A 27,012-nucleotide genomic window follows, 5' to 3' on the forward strand; every position below is an offset into this window, starting at 1 on the left:
TTTCTATTTTACGTAGTATTTGAATGATGGCTTCAGGTGTGGTTGGTGTGGATGGAGCAAAGTGCCTCCAGCAATGCTGTCGTCGCTAGACCGGCTTTGAGCGTGGCTTGGGGGCTCCTTCCTGGCCTGGCAGCCTCCAAATATAGTCCTCCATCTTTCCTAGACATTCAGTGAGCCACCCGACAGCTTTTTAATAAGTCGTTTTTTTATGTTTTAATTAGCTAGAGTTGGTACTTTTTGCTTCAACCAAGAACACTGAACAACACAGTTCCAAGTGTTTTTTATTTTTTCCAATCAATTCTGTGGGGCAACTCTGTGCAACAAAGTTTTACCTTATTTATTTAGACACATATTAGACACAAAAAAGGAACAGAGACTACATGACCACAAAATGATCCAACTATTCTAGACTATTCTAGAATACACAGGGAATTCTCAAATTCTTTTCTTCGTTCTGCAGAGTAAAACTCCTTTATGCTCATTTTTATGAAAGACCTGATTTACCCTTTAAAAAGTAACCCAAGTTTTACAGACTTAAAAATTATCTTTATTTTTTCAATTATAAAAATGTAAACAGTATTTCCCCCTTATCCACGGTATCGTTATCCACGGTTTCAGTTACCCGCGGCCAACGGGCCCAATTGTCAAATTTCTGAAGTTATTCTCTAAACCATTAAGATTTGAGGGCTGTTGAGAGAGAAAGAGAGACGTTAGGAAGCCTGGATTGGTTGATTGGCAGGAAACCTCGTGGGAGGCAGGGAAGGGGAGGTGACGCTGAAAGCCTGGGACGAGAAAAGAACCCCGTCAAGGAGGGCCAGCGAGGCCTTGAGAGAAACAAAAAGCTGACAAGAGCCTCAGAAAACGGCGAGAAGGAAACAACTGGATGCCCCCGGCAGGAGAGCAAAAAAGGGTGTGGTGGGAAAAGAAAAAGGAGGGAGGGGCGGCAGAGAGAGAGCAGGGAGAGGAGTGACCTAGAAGGGGCCAGAAGCTGGGAAGGCGGGGTGCAGGAGAGGGAGGCCCGGGGCCTGCAGCCGGGACAGCTTCTCACCCTCAGGATCTTCTGGAGCCGTCGGTCTATGCTTTCGCTGTACTCCCTCAGCTTATCCCAGCCCTCGAAAGGCTCTCCCCTGTGGTCCACAAAGTTTTCCCAGCAGTCAGCAAACTCTGAGATGAAAGAGGGGGAGCGAGTCGGCCCCAGGGGCAGGGGAGCAGCAAGCCTGCACCCCCACCCCTCAGGGTTGGGGTGTCCTCCTTCCTTTCCCCTCCCCTCGTGGGCTTTAGTCTCTCTCTGGGATTTTCCCTTCCAGGTGGTATCGCATTTTGGGCTTCAGCTGGGCCGCCACCCTTCCTGTCCAGCCACCCCCACCCCCGCCAGGGCTCCCCCAGTGGCTTTCCCCTCTTGGCACTGTAAACCCTGCCATCCACTGACAGCTCTCCCTCCCTTCTTACCTGGGTAACGCATGACAGCCAGGGGGACTGATGTCTGCAGCTGTTGCAGCCCCTGAATAGACCACCTGCGCCAGTGGAAGTACAGGCGGGAGGCGAAGATCTGCAGGCTCAGTCTGGGGTAATCTCTGGTGAACGCAACCAGCTCTAGGGCACAGGTCGGGCAGGGGCTCCACGTGATATAGCAGGTGATTTCGTAGCTCTGGACTCTGTCCAGTCCCAGTGACTTGATCTTGTCAATAAAGCGAATTTCTGCGTGGCGCTTCTTCTGGGGAGGGTCCCAGTCAGAGAGAAAGAAGGTTAGAAGACAGAGACCAGAGGTCACGTACCAAAGGCAGAGTTGGGGATGAGGGGCTCTGCTGTGAGCTTTGAGTATGTGAACTTGTCTAGGACAGAGAAAGAACCTCCTTCCTTCCTTCATCATTCATTCCTTCACTCCCTCACGCATCCATTAATTCAACACCCCCAAAGCACCTGCAGTTTGATCCGAATCAGACCAGAGTCCCAGTGCCCAGAGGAGGCGGGTTGGCAGACAGACACCCCCACGGCACAGTCCCGAATGCTCTGCAGACCTCGCCTTTGGACACTTGCCCAGGAGGTTGTCTGGAGATGTTTGGACCTGGGGGTGCCCGAGGAGCAGGTCAGAGTGGGAGGGAGGAGGGACGGGGCAGGTTGGGAGACAGGCGAGAAGCAGAAATGTGAGGGAGGTCTGTAGCTGGAGTTAATCCTCAGTCCTGGAAGTGCACTTGGCTTCCCCAAAGCAGCCACTGAGCTGAGGTCTGGAGGACAGTCACCACCACCTTCTCAAGCAGGGGCAGGAGCACTCTGCTGGAGGGGCTGCCTCTGCGGAGGCCGGGGATGGGAAGCCGGGCTCACTCAGCCCCTGGTAAGCCTCAGCCTTTTCCCTGCACGTTGGACAGGGTTAGCCCCCGCCTGCCCTGTGCCCAAACATCCCACTTGGCACCTTGTTTTGAAAGTAGTCTTTGTCAATTATGGAGCCATCGAGCTCCTTCAGCTGGTAGCACAAGTAGGTCTTTCTCCGGCGGTAGGGCTTTGTGACCCGCGGCTGGTTGCCAAACTGCTGTTTGAATACGTCCTCTTTTAGCCCATTCTTTGTGTTTCTGTGCAATAGGAAGGAGAAAAACGGAGATGCAGAGAGCGTCTTCCGGCATCCCCCAGGCCGCGTGGCCTTCTGAACCCAACTCCTCGGGTTCCCTTGGGCCCCTGAGGGGCGGTAAAGGAGGATCTGCTCCTTTGTTGGCCAGGAGGACTGGGGAGGTAGAAGGAGGAGGGTGGGATCCCCACCTAGCCTGCTGCCTCCCACCTCCAGCCTGGCAAACTGCCCCCCCCCACTAGAAGCCATTGCAGGCAGGACGCCTGGGCTGGACGAGCGGGCCAGAGAACTGGACACCACGGTCCTTCCTTGGCTCACGCGCCGTTGTCCAGACCCCTCGGTTCAGGTCCCACAGGCAGGTCAACCCGTGTCCGATGTCAGAACCCTTCTCTTCGGGGAGTGAGAGGATGGAAGCTGGTGCTTCCTCTAACTCTGTCCTCTGCTCAGGAGTGTGTATCACAATTTTGTCTGTACAAAGAGCACAGAGGCAGGTGAACAGGAAAAACTGTTGTCACCAAGGAAGGGTTGTGACAGAGACTGGGGGCTGAAAGACTCACATGGCTTTTTGTCCCCGTGTTATATTCCACAGAGTATTCATTTTGTGTTTCACTTTTTTTCATGTAATATTATGTTGCAAAGTGACCTGGCCCACGTGGGCATGCAGAACCACTGGCCTCATTTTGATAAATGCTGTTGGCTCTGCACGGGAAGAAGTAGGGGGGCAGAGCTAGGAGCCTTCCTGCCACGTCCCAGAAAAGTGCGTGAGGGCCCGCTCTGGCCAGAGCCCTGCCGCGCGCGGACATTCATGGCCAAGTGGACGCCAAACAGTCTGAACAAGCTGGACGGAGCCCCAGCCCGCTGTCCCTCTGGACACTTCACCCCGCCTAATGTGGCCTGGCTGACCATCGGGTCAGGCTCAGGTGACACAGACCCTTGGAACTTGCATCTGGACACAGCAGTCAAGTCGAGGGTGCCGCCCCTCAGGGCGCAGACCAAGGGGCACAATTGATTTCCATACCCTCTTCCTGCAAGGCCAGAAATGCCTCCCCACGATTTCCAGCCAACTCATCGAAACAGTGCCGGTTTTGTCATTGAAAACCCATTTCTGACATCTGTTATGATAACTAACAAAGCTACTAATTTCATCAGTGGAAACCATTCTCTGACATCCCTTGTGCTAATTAGTACAGTTTCAGGTGGATTTGGAATTTCAGGGCAATTGCTGAAGAGACCATGTCTGGACTGTGGCCTTTGATTACCAGCCTATGACCTTGCTTGAAGTTTGCACTCCCAATTAGGGCAACTGGCCACCCTCAGGGTGAGGATTAGAATGAAAAAACACCATTCATAGCACCCAAGGACCACGGACTGCCCTGCTTGCCTGGAATCTTCCTGATTTTAGCACTGAAGTTCTCATATTCTGGGAAATTCCCAAGTCCCAGGCAAACCTAGACAATCAAGGCTGAAATAGTTCAAATTTTAGACATATGCACTATCTTAATAGCACAAAATCGAACCTTGATCTTGAATAGCTAAAATTGTAGGTATGATAGAAACAACTTGTAAGAAGTATTTAAAGACCAATTTAATTTTTCACACTTGGTAGTGTCTTCATGGGAAACAATTTGTCTTCTTGTCTTGGAGCTCTTTCCCTCCACAGAGCAGAAATGAAAACATTCGTTGCAAAATTGTGCAAGTCTTTAAAATAAAATTTATAAATAGGCTTTTATAGCTGACTCCAACAATTGTTTCAATCATCCTCGAACCTAAAGTCTACAATCGAGTGTAACAACGAGCTTTAGGAAGAGCCGTGCCAATGGGACTTGGGCAGGGACGCAGAGACAGGCTGAAGGGGGGGCACCTGCAGAGGCAGGGCTGGGGGCCTGAGGCCCTACAGAGAAGGAGCCAGAGAGGAAGAGAACCGAGGGCCCGGAGCTCGGAGGAGGCAGGAGGCAGAAAGGAGAGTGGGCAGCGGTGCCCGGTCCCTGCAGCCCGGCCGCAGCCTCCTTGGCAGGCTTGTCCCAGCCTGCCCTGGACACAGGGTGCTCCAGCTCCACCTTGCTCTCCCCAGGCTGCCCCTGGCCTTGAGAAAGCCCCTGATCTCTGAGTGTCCTCCTACAGCTGAGTCGTGGACCCACACCCTTACTGCCATGGTAACGGGGTGGGGGTTGGGGCTGTGGGGGGTTGGGAGTTCCGGGGCCAGGGGTGGGGGCCCTAGGGTGCCTTTGCGTTTCTGGCTCAGACCCACCTTCTTTCCTCCTCCTGGGCTGTTGACTTACCCGATCCTGGGATTCTGGGTGTAGTTAACGCCTTGGAGGGCTTGTCCCTGCCCTGCCCCTTGTCTTGGGGGCTGAGGGTCCATTTCCTCTCACAGGCCTTTGCTTTAGGAAAGCCCCTTATCTGAGAGGGACCTCCCAGGACTCTCAGCTGAGGCCCCACCTCCTTCCTGCTTTGGCACCAGGGGCGGGAGGGCCCTCAGGTGGTTAGACTTCCTCAGGCTCAGACCCACCTTCTCTTGGGCACCCCCCACCCCCGGCAGAGCTCGCCCGCTGATGGAGACAGGCCTGTCTGTGCAGCAGGACCCAGCGTTGTTGCAAAGGGAAAGAGAAAGTAATGATGCCAGAGAGACGGGGGCGGGACAGACCCTGTCTGAAGAGAGCAGGACAGAGGCCCTGCTCCTCTGGGGAGGGGCAGGCTGGAGCCCTCTCCACACCACCCCTGCTTTGCACTTAGTCATCATTAGTATCCTGAGCCAGAGACGCAAAGAGCCAGAGACTATGGCAGATGAGAAGAGTGGGGCGGGGGTCAAGGCTCTGGGTATGTATCTCCAGCCCCAGAGAAGGCAGGCATATGGAACAGATCCTGTACTCCATCCTCTACCCCAATCCACCAACAGCATCGAGAGGGAGGATCATTATCCTGACATATCCAGCACAGAGAGGCTGAGATACTCTCTCGAGGTCACACAGCAAAATGGCAGAGCTGGAATGCTGTCCGGGTGGCCTGGCCTGGCTCCCTCCCCCGGTCTTGCTCCTTCTGTTTCCTCATTGTTCCATGAGAAGGAACGATGGCACAAGGGGAGGGGCCTTGCTGACCTCACGGGGCCCCCCAGGTCAGTGTGCATCCGGAAAGGCATCTATGTCACATGTCCACCAAGTCCTCCAGATGAAAAATAAAGAGCATCTTGCAAAAGTTGAATCTTAGGGAGGAGGTCTTAGAGCACTCGCCTGTCACCCGGAGACTAGATTGCACACAAGCCTGTGTCCCAGAGGAACCTTTCCCAGCTTGTCACCTCTCTGTTCCCTGACCCTACACACACCCCGTTCTGCCCCACAGGCCCTGGTTTGGCCCCAGGGGTAACAAGAGCGTGGGCAAGAGGTTAGGTTAGGTTAGGTTAGGGGGTGGCGTCCCCCCCACCCCCATGTGTCCTAATGTCCAGGGGCCACAGCCAATGGAAGATTCTAGAATGAGCTGGGCCCTTCCAGGAAGAGTCTGCACACTGAGGTGGGTCAGGCTCCGAGAGCTAAGACACCCCCAGCCTGAGAAGCAGGAAGGATGCACAGGAAGGCTGACCCTTTGCCGGCCTTTCCCTAGTGACAGCACTGCTGCTCTAGCCTGGAGAATTCTTGCGAGCCATCTGAGATGGGGAAGAATGGAGATGTGCCGGGACTGGGACAGTGACTATCTTGGAGGAGACGTCCTGGAGGTCCCCGTGGATCTCTAAGACTGGCCTTCTGCTTTGTTCTTTCTTTTCAGTTGGTGGAGACATTCTGAGCTGGCCACTTTGGCCCGTTTTGATGACAGAGACGGTCAAGAGGTGTGTCATCCCCATCCGTGACTCCCTCCTTGGAGGAAACGTGGAAATGCAGAGCATCGAGATGGGTGAGCTGAGGCAGCCAGAGCGCCCCTGGATCTGCCCTGGACCCGCAGGCAGCCATGCGGACTGGGAGGGGGTGTGAAGGGACGGGTGTCTGCTGTCACTGACAATTCACACTGCGACGGCCAATCGGAGGGAGAAACAGCTGGTCTGCATGGGACCCAAGACATTCTCCACCACGATTTTATGGATGGATATCAAACCGAACCTCTTCCCTCTTCCTTTTCCTTCCTCTGCCTCTGCGTGCCTGCCCAGAACCACACTGTGTCAGGGTCTCTCGCTCCCCTTTCGCTGTGCCACGGTCCAGGCCACCCCATCTGGAGCCTCTGCTGAGCTCCTCCCCAGTGCCTTTGCGTGGCAGCTGGCTCTGTGCTCAAGAAACCAGGTGTTCACTCCTGATTTCCCCTGAGGGCCTGAGCTGCTGGGTCTCTGACCTGATTATCAGCTGCCGTCCATTTTCTCGTCTGCTTCTTGGAAAAGCTCTGATAATCTCAATCCTCACATACCCCACCCTACTTTTTTTCTAAACACTTATTTAAAGGGGAAACTTAACTGTTCCTTTTTTTTTCTCGCTCACTCTCCATCACCATCCCTAGGCCGCATCCCCTCCAGAGCTTCTCCTCTGGCAGCAATCTGGGAGTCGGTCAAGGGATGAGCGGGGATGGGGGCGGGGGTGATGACGAAGTGAGAGGCAAGACGGGGGTTCCAGGGGCAGCAGGGTCTGGGGTGGAAGCAGGTGACTGTGACGAGAAAAGCAGCTTGGTTTTTCTGAGTTGCTGCGTAGGCATTTGCAGTATAACAAGCCTGCTGGCATTTCTAAGGACTGGATGTTTAGATAAGGACTTGAGTTTAAGATGCCCGCCATAAGTTCCTGCTTTGCTTTTGCTTTTCCCGGGGAAACTTCTAAAATAGCCACTTAGATTGAAGCCCGCGAAAAGTTAGTGACCTCTGCTCACTCGTGACCTGGAATGGAGGAGTGCCCTTCCTCCGGCTCATTGCACCCCCTCGCGTCCGGGATCTGTGAGTAATAATACATCTCGTGACTCTACTTCCCTTGTGTGAGTGCATTGAAACAGCGCCTTCCACCAAAACCCCTATGGGGTTCCCGTCCACAAAGTGGGAGCTTGCCTGCTGCGGGAGCTACCTGTTGGCCACGTGGGGGTGGCTTGTGCCCCCTCCTCATCGAATCCTAAATTACATACAGGCAGACCTGGCTTTACTGCGCTCCGCAGACACTGTATTCTTTACAGATTGAAGGTTTGCGGCAACCCTGCATCGAGCAACTCAATCTGCACCATTTTTCCAACAGCATTTGTTCACTTCGTGTCTCTGTGTCACATTGTGGTAATTCTTGCAATGTTTCAAGCTTTTTCATTATTATTCTATTTGTTATGGTGATCTGTGGTCAGTGGTCTTGGATGTTACCATTGTAATTGTTTTGGGGGTGCCACGAACCGCGCCCATCTAAGACGGCAATCTTAATCGGTAAATGTTGTCTGTGTTCCCACAGCTCCACTGACCGACTGTTCCCCCGTCTCTCTCCCTCTCCTCAGGCCTCCCTCTTCCCTGAGACACAACAATATTGAAATTAGGCCAATTAATAACCCTACAATGGCCTCTAAGTGTTTAAGTAAAAACAAGGTTCTGATGTCTCTCACTTTAAATCAAAAGCTAGAAGTGATGAAGGCACTAGACAGCTGAGATAGCCAAAAGCTAGGCCTCTTGCGCCAAACAGTTAGCCAAGTTGTGAGTGCAAAGAAGTTCTTGAAGGAAATTAAAAGTTCTACTCCAGTGAACACGTTAATGATAAGAAAGAGAAACAGCTTTATTGCTGATATGAAGAAAGTCGTAGTGGTCTGGATAGAAGATCAAAGCAGCCACAACATTCCCTTAAGCCAAAGTCTAATCCAGAGCAAGGCCCTGACTCTCTTCAATTCTGTGAAGGCTGAGAGAGGTGAGGAAGCTGCAGAAGAAAAGTCTGGGGTCAGCAGAGGTTGGTTCACGAGGTTTAAGGAAAGACGCCGTCTCCATAACATAAAAGTGCTGGGTGAAGCAGCAAGTGCTGATGTAGAGGCTGTAGCAAGTTCTGCAGAAGATCTAGCCGGGATAATTAGTGAAGGTGGCTACACTAGACAACAGACTTTCAGTGTAGATGAAACAGCCTTCTATTGGAAGGAGATACCATCTAGGACTTTCATAGCTGGAGAGGAGAAGTCAATGCCTGGCTTCAAAGCTTCAAAGGACAGGCTGACTGTCTTGCTAAGGAGTAATGCAGCTGGTGACTTTAAGTAGAAGCCAGAGCTCACTTACCATTCCGAAAATTCTAGAACCCTTGAGAATTATACTAAATCTACTCATCCTGTGCTGTACAAATGGAACAACTAAGCCTGGATGCCAGCACTTCTGTTTACAACATGGTTTACGAAATTTTTTAAGCCCACTGTTGAGACCTAGGCTCAGAAGAAAAGATTCCTTTCAAAATACGACTGCTCATTGAGAATGCACCAGGTCACCTAAGAGCTCTGATGGAGATGGACAATGAGGTTAATGTCGTTTTCATGCCTGCTAACACAACATCCATCCTGTAGCTGGTGGATTAAGGAGTAATTTCGACTTTCAGGTGTTATTATTCAAGAAATACATTTCAGAAGGCTATAGCTGCCATAAAGGGTGATACCCCTGAGAGATTTGGGAAAAGCAAACTAAAATCCTCTGGAAAGGATTTACCATTCTAGGTCCCATTCAGAACATTCATGATTCATGGGAAGAGATCCAAATATCAACATTAACAGGAGTTTGTGTGACTGAACCAATGTGAGTTCACTTCTTGGTGAGTTGAAATCAGAGCCTTCACCAGAAATAGTTGTCTCACAGAGTAAACCTTATTTGCAACAAATAAGGAGACCACAGAGAACCATTTCCAAAGCTGTGGCTCCCCAAGTAAGGGAACGTGGATGCTTTTTATTTGAGGAGGGAATGAATAATCAAACGGGAAGTTTCATCCTTCATGCAGAGGTAGGTATAAGCTCACCCCATCTCCTTAGGTGTCTGTGCTTCCTCTGTGCCTAAAAGTGTGCTGTTGCTCCCCGCCGGCTGGGAGTTTTACCGTGTTAATGAAGCAAAGGTTGCTCTAGGGTGCTTCTTGGTTATTCTGCACACGCTTCAGTCATGCAGCGTGGTCTGGACCAGTTCAAGGCAGTGGGTGTCTGTATCTCCTTCCTGGAACATAGCTGAGACAAACAACGTCAAGGACCTTAGAGACAGGGACGCCTGCACTCCTCAGCAAGACAGGAGACATAGGCCAGAGTCCACGGCCTGTGACATTTGGAAGACGTTGATTCCAACCCGCGTGGGTGACTGTGGGGACTCCAAGACTTCAGTGGAGGAAGTAACTGCAGATGTGGTGGTAATGGCAAGAGAACTAGAATTGCAAGTGGAGCCTGAAGATGTGACCGAATGGCTGCAATCTCATGATAAAACTTTCATGGATGAGGAGTTGCTTCTCGTGGATGAGCAAGGAAAGTGGATTTATGAGATGGAATCTACTCCTGGTGAAGACGCCGTGAAGCTTGTTGCAGTGACAATACAGGATTTAGAATATTTCTGGAACTCTGTTGGCAAAGCAGCGGCAGACTTTGAGAGGATTGACTCCGATTCTGGAAGCTGTTCCACTGTGGGTAAAATGCTATCAAACAGCACCACGTGCTACAGGGAAATCGTTTGTGAAAGGAAGAGTCAACGGATGCGGCCAACTTCATTGTCGTCTTATTTAAGAAATCGCCACAGCCACCCAGCCTTCAGCACCCACCACCCTGTCAGTCAGCACCCGTCAAGTCGCAGCGAGACCTTCCACCAGCAGAAAGATTACCACTTGCTGAAGGCTCAGAGGGTGGTTGGCATTTTTTTAGCAATAAAGTATTTTAAAATTGAGGCATATACATTGGGTTTCATTAGACATAATGCTATTGCACACTTAATAGACTATAGTATCTTGTAAATAGACCCCCGTTTTGTTTTGTTTGTTTTTTTTTTTTTGCAGAGCAAGATTCACACTGAGATAACATCTGTTGCCAATGCTCCTCTATTTTTCTGTATATGAGTCACTGCCACAGGACAGCTGGTGAGTGGAGTATGTCTGTGCCTGGGATCTGAACCCGTGAACCCAGGCCGCCAAAGCAGACTGTGCAGAACTTGAACCACTCGGCCTAGGGGCTGGGCCCTAACTACGACTTTCACATGCACTGGGAAACCAAAACTTCATGTGACTCGCTTTATTGTGATATTGGCTTTATTGTGGTGGTCTGGAACAGAACCCGCAGTATCTCCGAGTTGTGCCTGTGTCCTTAATTCAGTACGTCAGCTCCAGCCTCTCAACGCATGACAGGACAGAGGGAGGCGGCTGAGGAGGCTCTCATCAGAGAATGTCCTCAAGCGTTGTGACCAGGATCCAATAATTTTTATTAATACCTTTCCAAGGAATGAAGCGCATTCCGTCGTGGCGTACAAAGTTGTTCCAACAATATAAAAAATCTGGGATAAAGAGGGGAGAGGGCACTCAGGTCTGGGTCTCAGGAGACCTTTCTCTCCTGACCCTCCCCCCCATAGTCTTGTCTCCCTGTCAGGTGCCGTCAGTCCTGCCTCAGTTTACCAGGCTGTCCTCCCACATACTCACCCTGGGAGCACTCTAGGTCCCCCCACCGGACCCTAGTCCCGCCCACAGCCCTGCCCCCAGCTCCCTCTGCTCTCACCACTGAAGTACATGATGGCAACCTGGACCCCTGTGCGCTTCAGGGTGCGAAGTCCCTCCTGGATTTCTGGATCCTGGAAATGGTAGAGGCGGGCTGCGAAGATGCTCAGGTTCACGTTGCTGTGCCTCTTCAGGAACTCAGCCACCTGCTGTGCACAGTGGGAGCAGGGGCTCCAGGACATGAACCAGGTGACATGGTAGCGCTCGTCAGGAGACAGCCAGCCGTAGAACCAAGAGAGGAAGCAGAGTTCTACGTGGCAGCTAGAGAGCTGGGAGAGATGGAGAAGGATGGGGACCCTCTTGGCTGACAGAGCAGGCAGGGTGGCAGGGGTGGGTGGAGCGGGGAGCAGGGGCATGTTGTTCATTGATTTATCCCTTCTTTCCATCTCTCCCCTCCCTTCTTTTGTTGTGTAGTCATCCCTTCCCACATTCAGTGACTCCTCCATTAGTTCCAACATCCATTCTCCCATTCATTCATTCTACATTCTGAGTGCCTGCTCCGGGCCAGGCCTTCTGGGGTCCAGGCTTATCCCCTGGGTGGTGTCTGCGGGAGAGTGCCACAGAGCTGCGCTGTCCCACGTGGGAGCCACTAGCCACATGTGTCTCTTGAGCACTTCAAATGTGGCTCCTCTGAATTGAGATGTGTGGCAAAGACACACCTCATTTCAATGACTTAGTATGAACAAGAATGTAAAGTATCTCATGAAGAATTTTTATAATAATTATATGTTGAAATAATATCTTAGATACATTGCCTGACACATTATCAATAGGACTTTGATCAGTTTCTCTTACCTTTTGCACACTGGGTACTATAAACAGTTGAATGACACGTGTGATTATGTTTCTATGGGATCACACTGCTATAGCACCCCATCCCGCCACGGCTCCCTCCCCCCCCAGGTCCTGAAGACCCTGCAGTTTCTCCTGGGTAGAGAAGAGGGGGCAGGCCTGTGGTAGGAGATTTCGCAGGAGTGGGCCCTGGTTGGCGTGGGGCCGCGGGGTGGGGGGCTTGATCTTGTAACTGCTTCTGCTGCGGTGGTCAGCCAGGGAGACCTGGGCTGAGGGTTGGAGCAGGCCAGGGGGCAGGCAGCACCAGGGATATGGCTTCTCCCCATGGGATCACAGGTCCTGGACACAGAGGAGTCAGGGGTGTGGCTGTGGGAGGACCCGCCAAGCAGAGCAGTTACCAGGGCCAGAGAAAGCGTACATCAGGCGGAACTTTCTAAAGACGCTCTTTCCTCCAAGACTGCAGAGGCCAAGCTGGATGACAAGACTAGTCATCAGCAGACTGTAAACAAGGTCTTGGGGGATAAGGCAAACGCCATCGTGTATCAGGTTCCAGGAGCGTCAAGCAGGGACATCATGGGCCAAGGACTTAGGAACATGTTGTGGGAAGAAGCACACCCCACTGACAGCCCCCCATCTGGCATGTTACTTCTTACAGTCTTTTCCGCATCCTCAACTGCCTTAGCTCCCCCCTGCAGTGGGAGTATCATCCGGGTCATACCTGGTTTACAAAGACGCCCATGTCAACGTGGACAAGTGAGCCATACTCCTCTCTTTGCACTTGGAAGCAGAGGTAGCAGTGGTACCGACCATAGGCGTATTGCAGGTTGTCGAAGTTGAAGTAGAATTTTTGGGGATACAACCACTTCCTGGGTTTTCTGGGGGCAAAAGAGAGAAACGTGAACACGGAGGGAGAGTGCTCGCTGGAGTTATTCCCACTGGCGTCTGCTGAACACAGCCCCTGGACCCTCGTCGGCCCTGAGCATTCCCTGCTGCCTTTCCCAGCAGGGAGACTGGGGTGACGACGGGGAGAGGGACAGGGACAGCAGGGACCAGTGACCCCTCCCACAGGGGCCGGCTCTGCTCCTCCCAACAGCACACCCCACCCCAGTTTTCCTGCCCACCCATTCCCAACCCAACAGAAAAACAGAACAGACTAATAAAAGCCCCTCCACCCCAAAATAATAGCTTTTAATGTTTCAGTTCAATCCGTTGCTGACTTTTCACCTATGCATTTTTTTTTTTTAAATATCAGGTTAACACCTAAATTCAGAGTCTCAGGCTACTCTTCTAAGTGCTTGATGTGCCTCAACTCATCCACTCCTCCCGAATCCTGTGGGAGCCGTCCTCATCTGCAGAGGAGGAAGCGGGGCACGGAGAGGAGAGCAGGCTGCCCGGCCACAGGCCAGGAAGAGACGGAGCCGGGCCCCCGTCCAGCCAAGGACGCTTCCAGCTGTCCCATTCGTGCGCTTGGGGCAGTGTGCAGTCTTGATGTGGCTTTGTTGTGTACTTGATTTTAAAATATGAGCATTTCTCCTGATCATTGCGTCTTGTCTCCAGCTCCATGTTAGTGGTTGGGTTATGGACGTGAAGCCTGGGCACCTAGCTGGTGGACATGTTGGAGAACGGTCTGCTTTACTTTTCTGCTCACAGTTGGGATCTCCTTCTAAGAGATCACTTATCTTCTTGCCTCAGAGAGCTCTTCTCGCATGGTGTTTATAGCGGTGTAAATATTAGAGAAAATCAACCGAAGTACTTTAAACTAGATACACCAACTGCTTCAATCATCCTTTAGTCAAATTCTAAGCGTTAACAGAGCACAGGAACTTCCTGAAGACCCACAGAGGAGGCAGCCTCGCACAGGCAGGGTGGGGACAGCCCAGCCACGTAGACTTTCAGACTGAGAGGTGGGCCAGGAGGACGGACAGGGCTCGGGGAGGTGTGGGAGAGGCTGGTTCAGAGGCCATAGTGAGGGCATCTTCAGAACCACGCCAGGACCCCAGATGGGAGTGGGTCCTGCAGAGAAGGAGCCCAGAGAGGGAGAGAGGCGAGGCTGGGAGTAGGGAGGAGGAGGCCGAGGACAGAGGCACAGCAGGGGCCACCGCGAACGAAGGCGCGGCCAAGAGGAGGCCCAGCAGGACAGAGCGGGCAGTGGTACCTGGGCCAGGCCATCTGGCTGTCGTCTCCTGAGTGTGCTTGTCCCAGCCCTGTCCTTTGTTTTGGGGGCTGGAGAACCACTTCTTCTCACAGGCCTTCGCTTTAGGAAAGCCCCTTATCTGAGAGGGACCTCCCAGGCCTCTCAGCTGAGGCCCCACCTCCTTCCTGCTTTGGCACCAGAGGTGGGAGGGCCTTCAGGTGGTTAGACTTCCTCAAGCTCAGACCCACCTTCTCTCGGGCCCCACCTCGTGGCAGAGCTCGCCCTCTGATGGAGACAGGCCTGTCTGTGCAGCAGGACCCAGCGTTGTTGCAAAGGGAAAGAGAAAGTAATGATGCCAGAGAGGGGGGTGGGGCAGACCCGGTCTGAAGAGAGCAGGACAGAGGCCCCGCTCCTCTGGGGAAGGGCAGGCTGGAGCCCTCCTCACACCACCCCTGCTTTGCACTTAGTTGTGACTAGTATCCCAACAGGACTCTGGGCACGATGGGAAGTGAGGGCGGGGGTCAAGGCTCTGGGTATGTTCTCCAGCCCCGAAGAAGGCAGGCATGTGGAGCAGATCCTGTACTCCATCCTCTACCCCAATCCACCAATAGCATCGAGAGGGAGGATCATTATGCTGACAGGTCAGATGAGTTCCCAGCGCAGAGAGGCTAAGACACTCTATCAAGGTCACACAGCAAATAAATGGCAGAGCTGGAGTGCTGTCCAGGTGGCCTGGCCTGGCTCCCTCCCCTTGGCCTCGCTCCTTCTGCTTCCTCATTGTTCCATGAAAAGGATTGAAGAGTGGCACAAGGGGAGGGTCAGGGATGGAGTACCTGGACTTCGTGTGCATCTAGAAAGGCATCTTTGTCACATGTCCACCAAGACCTCCAGATGAAAAATAAAGAGCATCTTAAAGTTGAATCCAAGGGAGGAGGTCTTAGAGCATTCGCCTGTCGCCCAGAGTCTAGATTGCACACAAGCGTGTGTCCCGTAGGAACCTTTCCCAGCTTGTCACCTCTCTGTTTCCTGACCCTACACACACCCCGTTCTGCCCCACAGGCCCTGGGATGGCCCCCGGGGTAACAAGAACATGGGCAAGAGGTTAGAGGATATGCTGGAATGTTGTACCATCCACCCCCATGAGTCCTAATGTCTGGGGGCCACAGCCAATGGATGATTCCAGAATGAGCTGGGCCCTTCCAGGGAGAGTCTGCACACTGAGTTGTTGGTCAGACTCAAACATCTAAGTCACTCCCGGCCTGAGAAGCAGGAAAGATGCACAGGAAGGCTGACACCCTTTGCCGGCCTTTCCCTAGTGACAAAGGAAAGGCCTGGAGAATTGCTGCGAGCCGTCTGAGATGGGGGAGAATGGAGATATGCCGGGACTGGGACAGTGACTGTCTTGGAGGAGACATCTTGAGGTCCCTTGGGTCTCTACGACTGGTCTTCTGCCTTGTTCTTTTCCTCCAGTTGGTGGAGACATTCTGAGCCGGCCACTTTGGCCCGTTTTGATGACAGAGACAGTCAAGAGGTGTGTCACCCCCGTCCATGTCTCCCTCCTTGGAGGAAACGTGGACACGCAGAGCATCGAGATGGGTGAGCTGAGGCAGCCAGAGGGCCCCTGGATTCTGCCCTGGACCCCCAGGCAGCCATGCGGACTGGGAGGGGGTGTGAAGGGACGGGTGTCTGCTGTCATTGACAATTCACATCGCGATGGCCAATCGGAGGGAGAAACAGCTGGTCCGCATGGGACCCAAGGCATTCTCCACCACGATTTTATGGATGGATCCCAAACGAACCCCTTCACTCTTCCTTTTCCTTCCTCTGCCTCTGCCTGCCCAGAACCACACTGTGTCAGGGTCTCTCATTCCTCTTTCGCTGTGCCACGGGCAAGGCCACCCCATCTGGAACCTCTGCTGAGCTCCCCCCCAGTGCCTTTGCTTGGCAGCTGGCTCTGTGCTCAAGGAACCAGGTGTTCACTCCTGTTTTCCCCTGAGGGCCTAAGCTGCTGTGTCTCTGACCTGCTTCTCAGCTGCCGTCCATTTTCTCGTCTGCTTTTCGGAAAAGCTCTGATAATCTCAATCCTCACATACCCCACCCTACTTTTTTTCTAAACACTTATTTAAATTTAACTGTTACTTTTTTTTTTCTCGCTCACTCTCCATCACAATCCCTAGGCTGCATCCCCTCCAGAGCTTCTCCTCTGGCAGCAATCTGGGAGTAGGTCAAGGGATGAGCGGGGTTGGGGGCGGGGGTGATGACGGAGTGAGAGGCAAGGCGGGGGGTTCCAGGGGCAGCAGGGTCTGGGATGGAAGCAGGTGACTGTGATGAGAAAAGCAGCTTGGTTTTTCTGAGTTGCTGTCTAGGCATTTGCAGTATAACAAGGCTGCTCGCATTTATAAAGACTGGACGTTTAGATAAGGACTTGAGTTTAAGATGCCTACCATATTTCCTGCTTTGCTTTTGCTTTTCCCAGGGAAACTTCTAAAATAGCCACTTAGATTGAAGCCCATGAAAAGTTAGTGACCTCTGCTCACTCATGACCTGGAATGGAGGAGTGCCCTTCCTCCGGCTCATTGCACCCCCTCGCGTCCGGGATCTGTAAGTAACAATACATCTCGTGACTCTACTTCCCTTGTGTGGGTGCATTGAAACAGCGCCTTCCATCAAAAGCCCCCAAGGGGTTCCCGTCCACAAAGCGGGAGCTTGCCTGCTTCGGGAGCTACCTGTTGGCCACGTGGGGGTGGCTTGTGGCCCCTCCTCGTCGAATCCTAAATTACATACAGGCAGACCTGGCTTTACTGCGCTCCGCAGACACTGTATTGTTTACAGATTGAAGGTTTGTGGCAACCTTGCATCGAGCAAGTCAATCTGCACCATTTTTCCAACAGCATTTGTTCACTTCGTGTCTCTGTGTCACATTGTGGTAATTCTCGCAATGTTTCAAGCTTTTTCATTATTATTTTATTTGTTATGGTGATCTGTGGTCAGTGGTCTTGGATGTTACCATTGTAATTGTTTTGGGGGTGCCACGAACCGCGCCCATCTAAGACGGCAATCTTAATCGGTAAATGTTGTCTGCGTTCCGACAGCTCCACTGACCGGCTCTTCCGCCATCTCTCTCCCTCTCCTCGGGCCTCCCTCTTCCCTGAGACACAACAATATTGAAATTAGGCCAATTAATAACCCTACAATGGCCTCTAAGTGTTCGAGTGAAAACAAGGGTCTCATGTCTCTCACTTCAAATCAAAAGCTAGAAACGATGAAGGCAGTAGAAAGCCGAGATAGGCCAAAATCTAGGCCTCTTGCGCCAAACAGTTAGCCAAGTTGTGAGTGCAAAGCAGAAGCTCTTGAAGGAAATTAAGAGTGCTACTCCAGTGAGCACACGAATGATAAGAAAGAGAAACAGCTTTACTGCTGATATGAAGAAAGTCGTAGTGGTCTGGATAGAAGATCAAAGCAGCCACAACATTCCCTTAAGCCAAAGCTAATCCAGAGAAAGGCCCTGACTCCCTTCAATTCTGTGAAGGCTGAGAGAGGTGAGGAAGCTGCAGAAGAAATGTCTGGGGCCAGCAGAGGTTGGTTCATGAGGTTTAAGGAAAGACGCCGTCTCCACAACCTAAAAGTGCTGGGTGAAGCAGCAAGTGCTGATGTAGAGGCTGTAGCAAGTTCTGCAGAAGATCTAGCCGGGATAATTAGTGAAGGTGGCTACACTAGACAACAGACTTTCAGTGTAGATGAAACAGCCTTCTATTGGAAGGAGATACCATCTAGGACTTTCATAGCTGGAGAGGAGAAGTCAATGCCTGGCTTCAAAGCTTCAAAGGACAGGCTGACTGTCTCGTTAAGGAGTAATGCAGCTGGTGACTTTAAGTAGAAGCCAGAGCTCACTTACCATTCCGAAAATTCTAGAACCCTTGAGAATTATACTAAATCTACTCATCCTGTGCTGTACAAATGGAACAACAAAGCCTGAATGCCAGCACTTCTGTTTACAGCATGGTTTACGAAATTTTTTAAGCCCACTGTTGAGACCTAGGCTCAGAAGAAAAGATTCCTTTCAAAATACGACTGCTCATTGAGAATGCACCAGGTCACCCAAGAGCTCTGATGGAGATGGACAATGAGATTAATGTTGTTTTCACGCCTTCTAACACAACATCCATCCTGTAGCGGGTGGGATCAAGGAGTAATTTCGACTTTCAAGTCTTAGTATTTAAGAAATACATTTCAGAAGGCTATAGCTGCCATAGAGGGTGATACCCCTGAGAGATTTGGGCAAAGCAAACTAAAAACCTCTGAATAGGATTTACCATTCTAGGTGCCATCCAGAACATTCATGATTCATGGGAAGAGATCCAAATATCAACATTAACAGGAGTTTGTGTGACTGAACCAATGTGAGTTCACCTCTTGGTGAATTGAAATCAGAGCCCTCACCAGAAATAGTTGTCTCACAGAGTAAACCTTATTTGCAACAAATAAGGAGACCACAGAGAACCATTTCCAAAGCTGTGACTCCCCGAGTAAGGGAACGTGGATGCCTTTTGTTTGAGGAGGGAATGAATATTCAAAGGGGAAGTTTCATCCTTCATCTAGAGGTGGGTATAAACTCGCCCCATCTCCTTAGGTGTCTGTGCTTCTTCTGTGCCTAAAAGTGTGCTGTTGCTCACCACCGCCTGGGAGTTTTACTATGTTAATGAAGCAAAGGTTGCTCTAGGGTTCTTCTTGGTTATTCTGTACGTGCTTCAGTCGTGCAACTTGGTATGGACCAGTTCAAGGCGGTTGGTGTCTGTATCTCCTTCCTGGAACATAGCTGAGACAAACAACGTCAAGGACCTTAGAGACAGAGACGCCTGCACTCCTCAGCAAGACAAGAGACATAGGCCAGAGTCCACGGCCTGTGACATTAGGAAGACGTTAATTCCAACCCGCGTGGGTGACTTTGGGGAGTCCAAGACTTCAGTGGAGGAAGTAACTGCAGATGTGGTGGAAATGGCAAGAGAACTAGAATTGCAAGTGGAGCCTGATGATGTGACCAAATGGCTGCGATCTCATGATAAAACTTTCATGGATGAGGAGTTGCTTCTTGTGGATGAGCAAGGAAAGTGGATTTATGAGATGGAATCTACTCCTGGTGAAGACGCCGTGAAGCTTGTTGCAGTGACAATACAGGATTTAGAATATTTCTGAAACTCTGTTGGCAAAGCAGCGGCAGACTTTGAGAGGATTGACTCCGATTCTGGAAGCTGTTCCACTGTGGGTAAAATGCTATCAAACAGCATCACGTGCTACAGGGAAATCGTTTGTGAAAGGAAGAGTCAACGGATGCGGCCAACTTCATTGTCGTCTTATTTAAGAAATCGCCACAGCCACCCAGCCTTCAGCACCCACCACCCTGTCAGTCAGCACCCGTCAAGTTGCAGCGAGACCTTCCACCAGCAGAAAGATTACCACTTGCTGAAGGCTCAGAGGGTGGTTGGCATTTTTTTAGCAATAAAGTATATTAAAATTGAGGCATATACATTGGGTATCATTAGACATAATGCTATTGCACACTTAATAGACTATAGTATCTTGTAAATAGACCCCCGTGTTTTTTTTTTTTTTTTTTTTGCTGAGCAAGATTCACCCTGAGATAACCTCTGTTGCCAATGCTCCTCTATTTTTCTGTATATGAGTCACTGCCACAGGACAGCTGGTGAGTGGAGTATGTCTGTGCCTGGGATCTGAACCCGTGAACCCAGGCCGCCAAAGCAGACTGTGCAGAACTTGAACCACTCGGCCTAGGGGCTGGGCCCTAACTACGACTTTCACATGCACTGGGAAACCAAAACCTCATGTGACTCGCTTTATTGTGATATTGGCTTTATTGTGGTGGTCTGGAACAGAACCCGCAGTATCTCCGAGTTGTGCCTGTGTCCTTAATTCAGTACGTCAGCTCCAGCCTCTCAATGCATGACAGGACAGAGGGAGGCGGCTGAGGAGGCTCTCACCAGAGAATGTCCTCAAGCGTTGTGACCAGGATCCAATAATTTTTATTAATACCTTTCCAAGGAATGAAGCGCATTCCGCCGTGGTGCACAAAGTTGTTCCAACAATATAAAAAATCTGGGATAAAGAGGGGAGAGGGCACTCAGGTCTGGGTCTCAGGAGACCTTTCTCTCCTGACCCTCCCCCCCATAGTCTTGTCTCCCTGTCAGGTGCCGTCAGTCCTGCCTCAGTTTACCAGGCTGTCCTCCCACATACTCACCCTGGGAGCACTCTAGGTCCCCCCACCGGACCCTAGTCCCGCCCACAGCCCTGCCCCCAGCTCCCTCTGCTCTCACCACTGAAGTACATGATGGCAACCTGGACCCCTGTACGCTTCAGGGTGCGAAGTCCCTCCTGGATTTCTGGATCCTTGAAGTGGTAGAGGCGGGCAGCGAAGATGCTCATGTTCACGTTGCTGCACTCCTCCAGGAACTCAGCCACCTCCCGTGCACAGTAGGAGCAGGGGCTCCAGGACATGAACCAGGTGACATGGTAGCGCTCGTCAGGAGACAGCCAGGAGTAGAACCAAGAGAGGAAGCAGAGTTCTACGTGGCAGCTAGAGAGCTGGGAGAGATGGAGAAGGATGGGGACCCCCTTGGCTGACAGAGCAGGCAGGGTGGCAGGGGTGGGTGGAGCGGGGAGCAGGGGCATGTTGTTCATTGATTTATCCCTTCTTTCCATCTCTCCCCTCCCTTCTTTTGTTGTGTAGTCATCCCTTCCCACATTCAGTGACTCCTCCATTAGTTCCAACATCCATTCTCCCATTCATTCATTCTACAAGCATTCTGAGTGCCTGCTCCGGGCCAGGCCCTCTCGGGTCCAGGCTTATCCCCTGGGTGGTGTCTGCGGGAGAGTGCCACAGAGCTGCGCTGTCCTACAGGGCAGCCACTAGCCACACGTGTTTCCTGAGCACTTCAAATGTGGCTCCTCTGAATTGAGATGTGTGGCAAAGACACACCTCATTTCAATGACTTAGTATGAACAAGAATGTAAAGTATCTCACGAAGAATTTTTATAATAATCATATGTTGAAATAATATCTTAGATATATTGCCTCACACATTACCAATATGAATTTGATCAGTTTCTCTTACCTTTTGAACACTGGGTACTATAAACAGTTGAATGACACGTGTGATTTTGTTTCTATGGGATCACACTGCTATAGCGCACCCCATCCCGCCATGGGTCCCTCCCCACACAGGTCCTGAAGAGCCTGCAGTTTCTCCTGGGTGGAGAAGAGGGGGCAGGCGTGGGGTAGGAGATTTCGCAGGAGTGGGCAGTGGTGGGCATGGGGGCCGCGGGGTGGTGGGCTTGATCTTGTAACTGCTTCTGCTGCGGTGGTCAGCCAGGAAGACCTGGGCTGAGAGCTTGGAGCAGGCCGTGGGGCTGGCAGCACCAGGGATATGGCTTCTCCCCATGGGATCACAGGTCCTGGACACAGAGGAGTCAGGGGTGTGGCTGTGGGAGGACCCGCCAAGCAGAGCAGTTACCAGGGCCAGAGAAAGCGTACATCAGGTGGAACTTTCTAAAGACGCTCTTTCCTCCAAGACTGCTGAGGCCAAGCTGGATGATAAGACTTGTCATCAGCAGACTGTAAACAAGGTCTTGGGGGATAAAGCAAACGCCATCGTGTATCAGGTTCCAGGAGCGTCAAGCAGGGACATCATGGGCCAAGGACTTAGGAAAATGTTATGGGAAGAAGCACACCCCACTGACAGCCCCCCATCTGGTATGTTACTTCTTACAGTCTTTTCCAAATCCTCAACTGCATTAGCTGCCGCTTGTGGTGGGAGTATCATCCGGGTCATACCTGGTTTACAAAGACGCCCATGTCAATGTGGACAAGTGAGCCATTCACCTCTCTTTCCACTTGGAAGCAGAGGTAGCAGTGGTACCGACCATAGGCATATTGCAGGTTGTCGAAGTTGAAGTAGAAGGTTTGGGGATCCAACCACTGCATGGGGTTTCTGGGGGCAAAAGAGAGAAACGTGAACACGGAGGGAGAGTCCTCGCTGGAGTTATTCCCACTGGCGTCTGCTGAACACAGCCCCTGGACCCTCGTCGGTCCTGAGAATTCCCTGCTGCCTTTCCCGGCAGGAAGACTGGGGTGAGGATGGGGAGAGGGGGCAGAGACAGCAGGGACCAGTGACCCGTCCCACAGGGGCCGGCTCTACTCCTCCCAACAGCACACCCCACCCCAGTTTTCCTGCCCACCCATTCCCAACCCAACAGAAAAACAGAACAGACTAATAAAAGCCCCTCCACCCCAAAATAATAGCTTTTAACGTTTCAGTTCAATCCATTGCTGACTTTTCACCTATGCATTTTTTTTTTTTTTAATATCAGGTTAACACCTAAATTCAGAGTCTCAGGCTACTCTTCTAAGTGCTTGATGTGCCTCAACTCATCCACTCCTCCCGCATCCTGTGAGAGCCGTCCTCATCTGCAGAGGAGGAAGCGGGGCACGGAGAGGAGAGCAGGCTGCCCGGCCACAGGCCAGGAAGAGACGGAGCCGGGCCCCCGTCCAGCCAAGGACGCTTCCAGCTGTCCCATTCGTGCGCTTGGGGCAGTGTGCAGTCTTGATGTGGCTTTCTAGTGTACTTGATTTTAAAATATGAGCATTTCTCCTGATCATTGCGTCTTGTCTCCAGCTCCATGTTAGTGGTTGGGTTATGGACGTGAAGCCTGGGCACCTAGCTGGTGGACATGTTGGAGAACGGTCTGCTTTACTTTTCTGCTCACAGTTGGGATCTCCTTCTAAGAGATCACTTATCTTCTTGCCTCAGAGAGCTCTTCTCGCATGGTGTTTATAGCGGTGTAAATATTAGAGAAAATCAAGCGAAGTATTTTAAACTAGATACACCAACTGCTTCAATCATCCTTTAGTCAAATTCTAAGCGTTAAAAGAGCACAGGAACTTCCTGAAGACCCACAGAGGAGGCAGCCTCGCACAGGCAGGGTGGGGACAGCCCAGCCACGTAGACTTTCAGACTGAGAGGTGGGCCAGGAGGACGGACAGGGCTCGGGGAGGTGTGGGAGAGGCTGGTTCAGAGGCCATAGTGAGGGCATCTTCAGAACCACGCCAGGACCCCAGATGGGAGTGGGTCCTGCAGAGAAGGAGCCCAGAGAGGGAGAGAGGCGAGGCTGGGAGTAGGGAGGAGGAGGAGGCCGAGGACAGAGGCACAGCAGGGGCCACCGCGAACGAAGGCGCGGCCAAGAGGAGGCCCAGCAGGACAGAGCGGGCAGTGGTACCTGGGCCAGGCCATCTGGCTGTCGTCTCCTGGGTGTGCTTGTTCCAGCCCTGCCCTTTGTTTTGGGGGCTGGAGAACCACTTCTTCTCACAGGCCTTCGCTTTAGGAAAGCCCCTTATCTGAGAGGGACCTCCCAGGCCTCTCAGCTGAGGCCCCACCTCCTTCCGGCTTTGGCACCAGAGGTGGGAGGGCCCTCAGGTGGTTAGACTTCCTCAAGCTCAGACCCACCTTCTCTCGGGCCCTACCTCGTGGCAGAGCTCGCCCTCTGATGGAGACAGGCCTGTCTGTGCAGCAGGACCCAGCGTTGTTGCAAAGGGAAAGAGAAAGTAATGATGCCAGAGAGAGGGGGTGGGGCAGACCCGGTCTGAAGAGAGCAGGACAGAGACCCCGCTCCTCTGGGGAAGGGCAGGCTGGAGCCCTCTCCACACCACCCCTGCTTTGCACTTAGTTATCATTAGTATCCCAACAGGACTCTGGGCACGATGGGAAGTGAGGGCGGGGGTCCAGGCTCCGGGTATGTGTCTCCAGCCCCGGAGAAGGCAGGCATGTGGAGCAGATCCTGTACTCCATCCTCTACCCCAATCCACCAATAGCATCGAGAGGGAGGATCATTATGCTGACACGTCAGATGAGTTCCCAGCGCAGAGAGGCTAAGACACTCTATCAAGGTCACACAGCAAATAAATGCAGAGCTGGAGTGCTGTCCAGGTGGCCTGGCCTGGCTCCCTCCTCCTGGCCTCGCTCCTTCTGCTTCCTCATTGTTCCATGAAAAGGATTGAAGAGTGGCACAAGGGGAGGGTCAGGGATGGAGTACCTGGACTTCGTGTGCATCTAGAAAGGCATCTTTGTCACATGTCCACCAAGACCTCCAGATGAAAAATAAAGAGCATCTTAAAGTTGAATCCAAGGGAGGAGGTCTTAGAGCACTCGCCTGTCACCCAGAGTCTAGATTGCACACAAGCGTGCGTCCCATAGGAACCTTTCCCAGCTTGTCACCTCTCTGTTTCCTGACCCTACACACACCCCGTTCTGCCCCACAGGCCCTGGGATGGCCCCCGGGGTAACAAGAACATGGGCAAGAGGTTAGAGGATATGCTGGAATGTTGTACCATCCACCCCCATGTGTCCTAATGTCCAGGGGCCACAGCCAATGGATGATTCCAGAATGAGCTGGGCCCTTCCAGGGAGAGTCTGCACACTGAGTTGTTGGTCAGACTCAAACATCTAAGTCACTCCCGGCCTGAGAAGCAGGAAGGATGCACAGGAAGGCTGACACCCTTTGCCGGCCTTTGCCTAGTGACAAAGGAAAGGCCTGGAGAATTGCTGCGAGCCGTCTGAGATGGAGGAGAATGGAGATGTGCCGGGACTGGGACAGTGACTGTCTTGGAGGAGACATCTTGGAGGTCCCGTGGGTCTCTACGACTGAGTGTCTGCTTTGTTCTTTCCCTCCAGCTGGTGGAGACATTCTGAGCCGGCCACTTTGGCCCGTTTTGATGGCGGAGACGGTCAAGAGGTGTGTCACCCCCGTCCGTGACTCCCTCCTTGCAGGAAACGTGGACACGCAGAGCATCGAGATGGATGAGCTGAGACAGCCAGAGCGCCCCTGGATCTGCCCTGGACCCGCAGGCAGCCATGCGGACTGGGAGGGGGTGTGAAGGGACGGGTGTCTGCTGTCACTGACAATTCACACCGCGATGGCCAATCGGAGGGAGAAACAGCTGGTCCGCATGGGACCCAAGACGTTCTCCACCACGATTTTATGGAGGGATCCCAAACCGAACCCCTTCGCTCTTCCTTTTCCTTCCTCTGCCTCTGCCTGCCCAGAACCACACTGTGTCAGGGTCTCTCGCTCCCCTTTCGCTGTGCCACGGGCCAGGCCACCCCATCTGGAGCCTCTGCTGAGCTCCTCCCCAGTGCCTTTGCGTGGCAGCTGGCTCTGTGCTCAAAGAACCAGGTGTTCACTCCTGTTTTCCCCTGAGGGCCTAAGCTGCCGTGTCTCTGACCTGATTCTCAGCTGCCGTCCATTTTCTCGTCTGCTTTTTGGAAAAGCTATTAATCTCAATCCTCACATACCCCACCCTACTTTTTCTCTAAACACTTATTTAAATGGAAACTTAACTGTCACTTTTTTTTTTCTCGCTCACTCTCCATCACCATCCCTAGGCTGCATCCCCTCCAGAGCTTCTCCTCTGGCAGCAATCTGGGAGTGGGACCAGGGATGAGGGGGGTGGGGGCGGGGGTGATGACGGAGTGAGAGGCAAGGCGGGGGGTTCCAGGGGCAGCAGGGTCTGGGATGGAAGCAGGTGACTGTGACGAGAAAAGCAGCTTGGTTTTTCTGAGTTGCTGCGTAGGCATTTGCAGTATAACAAGCCTGCTGGCATTTCTAAGGACTGGACGTTTAGATAAGGACTTGAGGTTAAGATGCCCGCCATAAGTTCCTGCTTTGCTTTTGCTTTTCCCAGGGAAACTTCTAAAATAGCCACTTAGATTTAAGCCCATGAAAAGTTAGTGACCTCTGCTCACTCGTGACCTGGAATGGAGGAGTGCCCTTCCTCCGGCTCATTGCACCCCCTCGCGTCCGGGATCTGTGAGTAATAATACATCTCGTGACTCTACTTCCCTTGTGTGGGTGCATTGAAACAGCGCCTTCCATCAAAACCCCCATGGGGTTCCCGTCCACAAAGCGGGAGCTTGCCTGCTTCGGGAGCTACCTGTTGGCCACGTGGGGGTGGCTTGTGCCCCCTCCTCATCGAATCCTAAATTACATACAGGAAGACCTGGCTTTACTGTGCTCCACAGACACTGCATTCTTTACAGATTGAAGGTTTGTGGCAACCCTGCGTCGAGCAAGTCAATCTGCACCATTTTTCCAACAGCATTTGTTCACTTCATGTCTCAGTGTCACATTGTGGTAATTCTCGCAATGTTTCAAGCTTTTTTATTATTATTCTATTTGTTATGGTGATCTGTGGTCAGTGGTCTTGGATGTTACCATTGTAATTGTTTTGGGGGTGCCACGAACCGCGCCCATCTAAGACAGCAATCTTAATCGGTAAATGTTGTCTGCGTTCCGACAGCTCCACTGACCGGCGGTTCCGCCGTCTCTCTCCCTCTCCTCAGGCCTCCCTCTTCCCTGAGACACAACAATATTGAAATTAGGCCAATTAATAACCCTACAATGGCCTCTAAGTGTTCGAGTGAAAACAAGGGTCTCATGTCTCTCACTTCAAATCAAAAGCTAGAAACGATCAAGGCAGTAGAAAGCCGAGATACCCAAAAGCTAGGCCTCTTGTGCCAAACAGTTAGCCAAGTTGTGAGTGCAAAGAAGTTCTTGAAGAAAATTAAAAGTGCGACTCCAGTGAACACACGAATGATAAGAAACTGAAACAGCTTTATTGCTGATATGGAGACGGTTGTAGTGATCTGGATAGAAGATCAAAGCAGCCACAACATTCCCTTAAGCCAAAGCTAATCCAGAGCAAGGCCCTGACTCTCTTCAATTCTGTGAAGGCTGAGAGAGGTGAGGAAGCTGCAGAAGAAAAGTCTTGGGTCAGCAGAGGTTGGTTCACGAGGTTTAAGGAAAGACGCCGTCTCCATAACATAAAAGTGCTGGGT

At 52.0% G+C, this 27,012-nt stretch overlaps 1 protein-coding gene across 1 annotated transcript; it reads right to left on the reverse strand.

Annotated features, from left to right (window-relative positions):
• Nucleotides 1–263: 263 nt before the first annotated feature.
• On the reverse strand, nt 264–23,585 carry LOC131421619 (DNA dC->dU-editing enzyme APOBEC3-like). The gene is made up of 8 exons (XM_058568344.1): nt 23,399–23,585; nt 12,695–12,851; nt 11,186–11,453; nt 10,856–10,967; nt 2,411–2,570; nt 1,450–1,714; nt 1,049–1,164; nt 264–687 (listed from the first exon to the last, which is right to left on the reverse strand). The coding sequence occupies exons 1-8, from the start codon at nt 23,410–23,412 to the stop codon at nt 619–621; spliced, it is 1,161 nt and encodes a 386-aa protein (XP_058424327.1). The 5' UTR covers nt 23,413–23,585; the 3' UTR covers nt 264–618.
• Between the last annotated feature and the right edge of the window lie 3,427 nt (nt 23,586–27,012).

The sequence above is a fragment of the Diceros bicornis genome, chromosome 25, assembly GCF_020826845.1.
Source record: "Diceros bicornis minor isolate mBicDic1 chromosome 25, mDicBic1.mat.cur, whole genome shotgun sequence".
NCBI lineage: Eukaryota > Metazoa > Chordata > Mammalia > Perissodactyla > Rhinocerotidae > Diceros > Diceros bicornis.